At 33.6% G+C, this 8,854-nt stretch overlaps 1 protein-coding gene across 2 annotated transcripts in view; it reads left to right on the top strand.

Annotated features, from left to right (window-relative positions):
- The window catches only part of slc4a10b (solute carrier family 4 member 10b), an 80,586-nt gene that overhangs the window by 71,201 nt on the left and 531 nt on the right, over nt 1–8,854 (top strand). For both annotated transcript variants that reach the window (XM_016468859.1, XM_016468860.1), the window contains 8 exons: nt 1,228–1,389; nt 1,468–1,719; nt 3,242–3,310; nt 3,422–3,595; nt 3,966–4,088; nt 6,307–6,371; nt 6,811–6,903; nt 7,937–7,975. In XM_016468859.1, the coding sequence (XP_016324345.1) occupies nt 1,228–1,389; nt 1,468–1,719; nt 3,242–3,310; nt 3,422–3,595; nt 3,966–4,088; nt 6,307–6,371; nt 6,811–6,903; nt 7,937–7,975 (977 nt within the window). The remainder of the gene's footprint in view (nt 1–1,227; nt 1,390–1,467; nt 1,720–3,241; nt 3,311–3,421; nt 3,596–3,965; nt 4,089–6,306; nt 6,372–6,810; nt 6,904–7,936; nt 7,976–8,854) is intronic.

The raw sequence follows: 8,854 nt of genomic DNA, 5'->3' as shown, positions 1-8,854 counted from the left end.
TGTCTGTCTATCTATCTATCTGTCTGTCTGTCTATATCTGTCTGTCTGTCTATCTGTCTGTCTGTCTATCTATCTATCTATCTATCTATCTATCTGTCTGTCTATCTATCTGTCTGTCTGTCTGTCTGTCTGTCTGTCTGTCTGTCTTTTAAACTTCAGGCTTTTCAAACTACTTTAATATAAAAACCTTTAAACTTCAAGCTTTTAATTTCGGTTTTAAATTTTTCAAAGCATTTTAAACTTGCAGACTAGGCTTTCTCAAGCCAACATCAGACTTTACTTTTACACTTTACTTCCTAGTTCACTAATATTTAATTAAATTTATTTTTATATTAATCTAATTTATTTAATTAACACAAATGAGATATTGTGGGCTGTAAAAGTAGAATAAGTTATAGAAATAAAACATTTTAGAAAATATACAAAGGGTTGTCATTCACAAGGGAATATATTAAGGAATATACAATTAGGGTAGGGTATCTAACATTTAGATATTAAACATATTTATTCTATGTCTCTTTTTGCAAAACATTTAATTGCTGCTGATTACCATGAACAAAAATCAGCTGGCTACATAAAAATGTGTGCAAAATAGAGCTGCACGATAAATTGGGACTTTTTTTTTAAATGGAGGTTGTAGCTCTCACAATTCTGAAGAAAAAATATTAGACAACTAAAAATCTCATGGAATTTATGAATGGAATGATTCAATGATTTACTCAAGATGTATTTGTTTCATTACTGGATGAATCAGTGTTTTTGAATGAATCTCTTGAATGAATGATTCAAAGGCAAATACATTTTTACCAACTTAAAAAAAAAAAAAAGATGCGCACACAGGAATAGATAGGTGGAATAGAAATTTTAATTTTACAACAAGTATCTGATTCCTGACCTTAAGTATCCGATTCTGGAATTGGAATTGATTTTCAATTCCCAACCCTATATGCAATACAAAATTATAAAATTTGTGTTAAAAATATGATGTGATAAAAGAACCAGAATAAATATACAATGAAATATGCAGTGTTATGTACAATTAAACAAATAGTTCAATGCACTAACTTCACAAAAAACCAAACAATGTTCAAAGTTTTTTAAGTTAGCCATATGTTATATATAAATATTTATATGTATTAATAGACTTGATAAGAATAGATTTGGCCAGTTTAATATGTTTTCTGGCCAGTTTAATATGTTTTAATAAGTCTTGCAATATGTTTTCAGCCAACTCGTGATGATCGTGGGTGGTTCATTAACCCGCTGGGTCCGAACCCGTGGTGGACGTGTGTGATTACAGTCGTTCCCGCCCTCCTCTGCACCATCCTCATCTTTATGGACCAGCAGATCACAGCTGTGATCATCAACAGGAAGGAGCACAAGCTGAAGGTGCTGCTAGTTTCTTCAAACTGCCTTCAAGTCAGAATGAAATAAGTTAACCCTTCGTTTGACGTCTTGTTTCTACAGAAAGGCTGTGGCTATCATCTGGACCTGTTCATGGTGGGCGTGATGCTGGGCGTCTGCTCTCTGATGGGGCTGCCGTGGTTCGTGGCAGCGACGGTTCTGTCCATCACTCACGTCAACAGTCTGAAGCTGGAGTCCGAGTGTTCGGCGCCCGGAGAACAGCCCAAGTTCCTCGGGATCAGAGAGCAGCGGGTCACCGGCCTCATGATCTTCCTCCTCATGGGCTGCTCCGTATTCATGACCTCAGTGCTGAAGGTCTGGAGCTCAATAATCAAAATATTTGTAATTGCATTTACATTCATGCACTTGGCTGATGCTTTTATCCAAAATTATTTGCATTGCATTCAAGCTCTACATGTCATGCATACACCCTTGAAGTGAAAAAGTGTGATTAATTATATTAAATGTGAATTTGAATTCAAATTATATTTTTAAAAATAATATAATATTACTGAAATAAAAGGTGTGTACTCATGAGTAAAAGTTTCTTAAGTACACTTTTAAAAAATAATGTTAAATTAAAAGTTTCACTTTAAACTTTTAAATCATTGTTTTTATATTTTGTTGTGCTTTTAAGAAGTACTCTTGTTTCGACTGACATACTGAAGCACATGTAAAGTACTTGATTAATTTTAGCTGTAGTGTGTTATTCAATATTACATTTAAAGCTAATATATTTTATATGTACTAAATTGCAACTTCATCATCACAGATGTGTAACTGCAAACATACAGTTTTAATAGAAATTACATTAAAGTATATATGTGACCCTGGAGCACAAAACCAGTCTTAAGTCGCTGGGGTATATTTGTAGCAATAGCCAACAATACATTGTATGGGTCAAAATTATAGATTTTTCTTTTATGCCAAAAATCATTAGGATATTAAGTAAAGATCATGTTCCATGAAGATATTTTGTACATTTCCTACCGTAAATATATCAAAACTTAATTTTTGATTAGTAATATGCATTACTTACAATAATTACTTATTTATTTGTCTGTACATTCAGTCAGTACACTTTAAGCATATTTCAGAAAACTATAAAAGCAATTACAAAATTACATACAAAGATGTACTTAAGCCCCGCTTAAGTGGGTCAAAAAGCACTGTAAAGTTCAGCTAATTGCATTTCATATAAATTTAAACTATTTTACTTTGTATCTATTTTTAACTAAATTTAAACTAACTAATCAATTGCATTGTGGGCAATGTGCCGACATACAGCGCTGTTGTGCTGCGGGCGTCCTGAGTTTGAATCCTGATCTCGTTCCCCCATCTCTCTCCCACTTCGCTTCCTGTCAGTTCGGATCTGCCCTGTTGTAATAAAGGCAAAAGTGCCAAAAATAAATCTAAAAAAAAAATGTCTGGGAAAAAAAAATTCTAACAGTTTTAACATTAAGGTGTGCCTTAAGTTCACACTTAAGTATTATTATTATTGCCGTAGTAAGTACTAAAGTGTACTTATTTTTCACAAGGGTAGTTTATTCATTTCCTGGGAAGCGAAACCACAACATGGGTTTTGCTAGCATTGTGCGGTTTGAATTATACAGTAGAAGCGCTATTTTAGAAGTGAACGTTAAAAGGGTTCATACTGTGAGGAATCAAAGTTTACTTGATTATTTAAAAAGTATGAGATCATTATACAATAAAAACACTTTTAAAACTCAAGAGTGGTCATATAACACTAAAAATGATCAAATAATACAAACTTTTTAGCACAAAACCTCAGGGTGAAAAATTAGGTATGAAAATGTTTATTTTGTGTATTCCTTAGTTTATTCCAATGCCGGTGCTGTATGGAGTTTTCCTTTACATGGGTGCATCTTCACTGAGAGGAATACAGGTAAAAATACTATCGACAATTTCTGTTTACAGTGTAGAAGCATTTGCAAAGTTTCAAACTTGCCAAATTGACAAAATGTTATTATATTTCCCCTATTTTCTGTCATTTTAGTTTTTCGATCGTTTGAGATTGTTCGGGATGCCAGCTAAACACCAGCCAGACTTCATTTACCTGAGGCACGTTCCACTCCGAAAGGTTCATCTGTTCACCATTATCCAGCTCAGCTGCCTGGTTCTCCTCTGGGTCATCAAGACCTCCAGAGCCGCCATTGTCTTTCCCATGATGGTGCATACTTTACTTTTTATATTATCCTTAATATTTACCACAGTATGCAAGTGTAAACTAGCTTTATCTGTCATGTATGTACAAAGTTAATTTACACTAGTAGTCAAAGGTCTGGACATATCTACTTCAGTCTCCTTCAAACTCATTTAAAGGCAAAATTGTAATTATATTTTTAGTTTTGTAAAAAAAAAATTTAAATGTAGGTTGGCACAATACTAATCAGAAAGATCATGGAAACATATATAGTCTGCCAAACATGTCTAAGCGTACGTCTGATAGAGTAATTGCCTTGTGTAGCATCTCTTAACTGTTTCCACTCATGTTTTTCGAGTAATATGTGATAATTGAATTAGTGATTTGCTCGCGGCAGGTGTTGGCACTGGTTTTCATTAGAAAGCTGCTGGATTTTATCTTCACAAAGCGGGAGCTCAGCTGGCTCGATGACCTCATGCCCGAGAGCAAGAAGAAGAAACTGGAAGACGCTGAGCGAGAGGTGAGCTATACAGTTTATTATCTAAATGTAACGGTCACTGTGAATAAGCGCTTGGAATATGGCTGCAAGCAGCAATTTGCAAGGTCCAAGCAGAAAGCGGAAAGAACAAATGAAATGCACAGATGCGCCTGACATCAAAGATCAGAAGAGGAATTTTAAGGGTAACACTGTGTATAGACAAGACTTCTAATCAAATCCTGAAAAGTAAACAGAAAAGTTTGGGGTTGGTAAAATTTTTGAATGTTTTTGAAGTTTCTTTTGCTCACCAAGGTCAAAAATACTGTAAACAACATAATGTGAAGTATTATTACGATTTAAAATAATTCTTTTATATTTGAATATATGTACAAATTTAAAAAATTAAATATAAATAAATGTAAAAAATGAATTCCTGTGATGTAAAACTGAATTTTCAGCATCATTACTCTAGTCTTCAGTGTCTCATGATTCTTCTGAAATCATTCTAATATACTGATTTGCTGCTTAAGAAACATTTGAAAACGGTTTCATATTTTTGTGGAAACCATGATACATTGGAGCTTATAACACTTCAAAGAGAAAGGAAAACTTGAAATCGCATCACATTTAAGAATGCTTTAATGAATAGAAAGTCTTTATTTGAAATATAGAAATTGTTTTGTCTTTATAAATGTCTTCACTGTCAATTTTGACCAGCTTAATTCATCCTTGCTGAATAAAAGGTTTAATTTCTTTTAAAAACCCCAAGCTTTTGAATGGTAGTGTATTATCAAGTCAAATTGTCAGCAACTTGCCGCCATCTGTCAGATTTTTGTGATATGACATTTACTCATTCATTTACTTACATATTTATTAAACATGAGCAGAATAAGTATTGAAGTTAATGTTTATTTATTTCAAGTAACATTTAAAAAAAAATACATGGTTTCCGTTTTAGTGGCTTTTCCCATTTCTCTTGATTTCTTAGATAAGATTTAAGGACAACGATTTTTAAATATATTTTATTTATTATTTTCGATGACTCTTTTTAGGTCTAGAAATCACGTTGTCAAAATTAGGCTACCGCATATCGGAACCTTGATTCTTCAAAGACATAAAACAGCTGAATTTTTTTTTTTAAATATCGATTTTAGGGTTAGGATTAGGGTTTTGTACATTTTAGGGTTAGGGTTTTGTACATTTTAGGGTTAGGGTTTTGTACATTTTAGGGTTAGGGTTAGGGTTTTGCACATTTTAGGGTTAGGGTTTTGTACGTTTTTCATTTGTATTTAAATCATTACATACATATATCACTCTCACTCAGACGTTTTTGTAATTCCAGGCTTTTAGAAATTTTAGAAAGGCTTTTTGAAAGTGCTACAATTTCAAATTTACATTTAGAATAACTCTGCAAACATTTGTCAACCATTCCTTCACATTTAATTACCTATATGTCCAAATAGCGTGCATGCACAGTTTTGTGCAAATCAGTCATGTGGTTCATGAGAAGATGATTTTTGTTTTAAACAAAAATCTAGGCTAAAGATCTAAGAAAGGGAACATAAATCTCACATCTGTTGTTCAAATGGACCAGCAGCACTGAGCGATTATATTTAATATTTTGGTACTCTAGTTGCTAGGCAGCACTAATCCTTCACATAATTGAGATTATTAAAGTTTGTCATCGAAATAACCTCCATGCAAAATTTGGTGACTTCTTGCCACACAGCGACAAAGTTGGAGCTGTTTTTAAAAAGAAAAATAGGGAGCAAATAAAAACCTGCTACAAAAACATCACTGTTTGGACCCCTAAAAACACGAGTAATTAGCATTTGGAAGACAATGTCCGTATAACTGAATGATACAACATGAGTTTATTCACGTAAGCTGAATGAAAGTAAAAGCACGAGTTTTCTTCGGCGAGTTTTTGAAATCCTTTTGCTTTAATGAGGAGATCTGATTTGTGCTCCAGTTTTGCAGTTTTGTTTTTCCTGCATTTGGAGACTTTCTGACCTCCTGGCACATAATCTCATGTTTTACTCTTGCTAAAATTGCCATGATACGTTTCTTATAGAGAGACCCCGATTCACCCACCTCAGTATCTGAATGCATTCATTTCATGCCAAGCAAATGGAACATGAATCGATCTGCCAAAATGTCCTTCAGCTTAGTTATTTAATCTCAAAGGGTCTCTGAAGTTCTCTTTGGCTGGACGGGAATAAAACTCTCTCTCGCTCCTTCTCCCTGTGTTTACTGCCAGGAGGAGCAAAGTATTTTGGCAGAGGAAGAAGGAATCGTACAAGTGCCATTGGAGGGACATTACAAGTATGGACCAGATTTTCCTAACTAATTCTCACAACAGCAAGCGATACTAGGTTTTGTTGGTTTATTAAAACAATAGGGCAATACTTGACAGTGATTTTACCATGGGTTCTGTATTTTTTATAAACATACTTGCATACGTGCTGTACATATATACACTAGAGAATAGAAAGAATAAAAGAAGTAGAATTAAATAACAACTTGAGACTTGATATACATTTAGAAAAATTAAATAAGTAGAATGAATGTAGAAAATACGTTAACAGGTTTTGAAAAAAGACACAAATGTATTAATAATTGGAATAAGCAGTTGTTGTCAAGCATTCACCATTGCATTACAATTTGGAGTCAAATTATGTTTTATGATTGGTTTCATGCACGCACAAAATTATTAATGTTATATTTTATTGATTTGAATGATGTTTTTATTGGTTATTTTCAGAGATGATCCTTCTACTATCAACATCACTGATGAAATGTCTAAAGGCTCCTTTGGAAGCACTTGGAACTCCAAAACTGATCTGAACACAAAAAGGTTCTGATTTCATATTTTTTCTGTTTCACGTGCCAGAAAATCTTTCTGCAACCAACCACATGATTTAAAGAATCATTCCTCTTTATTACTCTTGGTTGTAAATGGTGCAGACGAGTTACATTCTGAAGTTTAAAAGTCAGAGTTATTTAACCCTTGTGCTGTGTTGAAAATCCTTTACCTAATTTGTTGTTCCTGGTCATTTCAAATAGTTTGTAAATCACTCGTTATGCTATATTAATCACCATTTTTTGTCAACTTGTTTTCTTTTAATTAGCAGAGGTTTTGCTTTTCCTCTTGGAATTGATTGATCGTAGGCCTCATTGATCTGAGCTCATCTGCATATCAGTTTCTGAATGAAAAACAACAAACAAACATTATTTGTGGATTTTTTTTTTTTTGCATGAGCTCAGATCAATGAGGCCTACAATCAGTCAATTCCAAAAACAAATACAAAATCTGTACTAACTTAAATAAAACATGTTGATTGAATTCAATATTTGGTAGTAATATAGCATAATGAGAAATCTATAAGGAGTGTTTTTGTTGGCCGGTCATTTTTGACACGTAAAACACCCCATGTGTAACAAGGTACAAAACTATTAAAAAGTACAACTATTACTGTATCAACATTTTGGGGATGTTGTTATACCCCGTGTAGTCCAATGCGATAACATTAACTAGCATTTTAAAATCGAAATAATAGAATCAATGATGCAAATTCTTCAAATATGAGACCAAACCAAAGTATGCTGTAAAGCAGCAAAAAAGACAATAGTGTCATTATTCAGCTCAATAACTGTGTAAAGTTAATCAGACATTATAAAATGTGTTATTGTCTACAGAAGACAATAGTGACATTATTCAGCCAGAGACAAGTTCAAGTTTTTTTTTGTCATCCAATAAGTGTTAGTGAAGTCAAATCAATAATACGTACTCTAGCTTTCAAAAAATGTTGTCCTGCACCTTTAAATGGTCATTGTTTGGAAACACACATGTGCAAACATCATGTTACATATGTCATTTTATTTTTTAGCCATTTATTCTGTAAGCTTGCAGATGCTGATCCCCAAAGGTAAGCACACTGGACTGTTCTCATAGCAACATCCCACAGTCACTTTACGATCTCATCATGACTTTCTTTGCATGGCAACAGCTATTTTGACCAAATGTGCGGCGTTAGACAGATTTGATTGTAATCCATCTGGAGCAGATATTTACCATTATGTGTCTCTCCAAGAATGTTTGAATTCAGCCCAATTTTTCCATCCAGTTAGTCAGTCGAAAACAATAAATCATTCACATCTCTCTGTAAGTGTCAGACAAAGATAGACAGCATGTGATCATCTTTTGTTGTTGTTGTCGATTTTTTTTTTTACTACTCACAGGAAAAATGTTTAATCAGCTGTGAGCTTGTAATGTGTGAATGTGCATCTATTAGATTATTATTGAGATCATCATGTGTTCAATGCAATCAGAAGGAAATATTCTGCACAAAAAGTCTTTTCGGCATGAATACTTTACAAAAATGAAAATTTGCTGAAAAATGTACTCAACCTCAGGCCATCCAAGATGTAGATGAGTTTGTAGCTGAAAATGTACTCAACCTCAGGCCATCCAAGGTGTAGATGAATTTGTAGAAATTTAGCATTACATCACTCGCTCACCAAAGAATCATCTGCAGTGAATGGGTGCCGTCAGAATGAGAGTCCAAGCAGCTGATAAAACATTACAATAATCTAAACAAGTCCAGTCCATCAATTAATGTTTTATGAAGTGAAAAGCTGTGTGTTTGTAAGAAACAAATCCATCAAGGCATTTTAACAAGTGTTGCTTCCGGCTAAAATACGAGTCCATAATCCATAACACTTTTTCCAGTCTACAGATTCCAAGCTCATGAGAGGTCTGTCTTAAAGGGGTCATATGATGCTATTTTAAAGATAATTATTTTGTG

This window comes from Sinocyclocheilus anshuiensis, unplaced genomic scaffold (genome assembly GCF_001515605.1).
Source record: "Sinocyclocheilus anshuiensis isolate Anshui unplaced genomic scaffold, SAMN03320099.WGS_v1.1 scaffold680, whole genome shotgun sequence".
Lineage (NCBI taxonomy): Eukaryota > Metazoa > Chordata > Actinopteri > Cypriniformes > Cyprinidae > Sinocyclocheilus > Sinocyclocheilus anshuiensis.
This window is presented reverse-complemented; position numbering and strand designations above follow the sequence as displayed.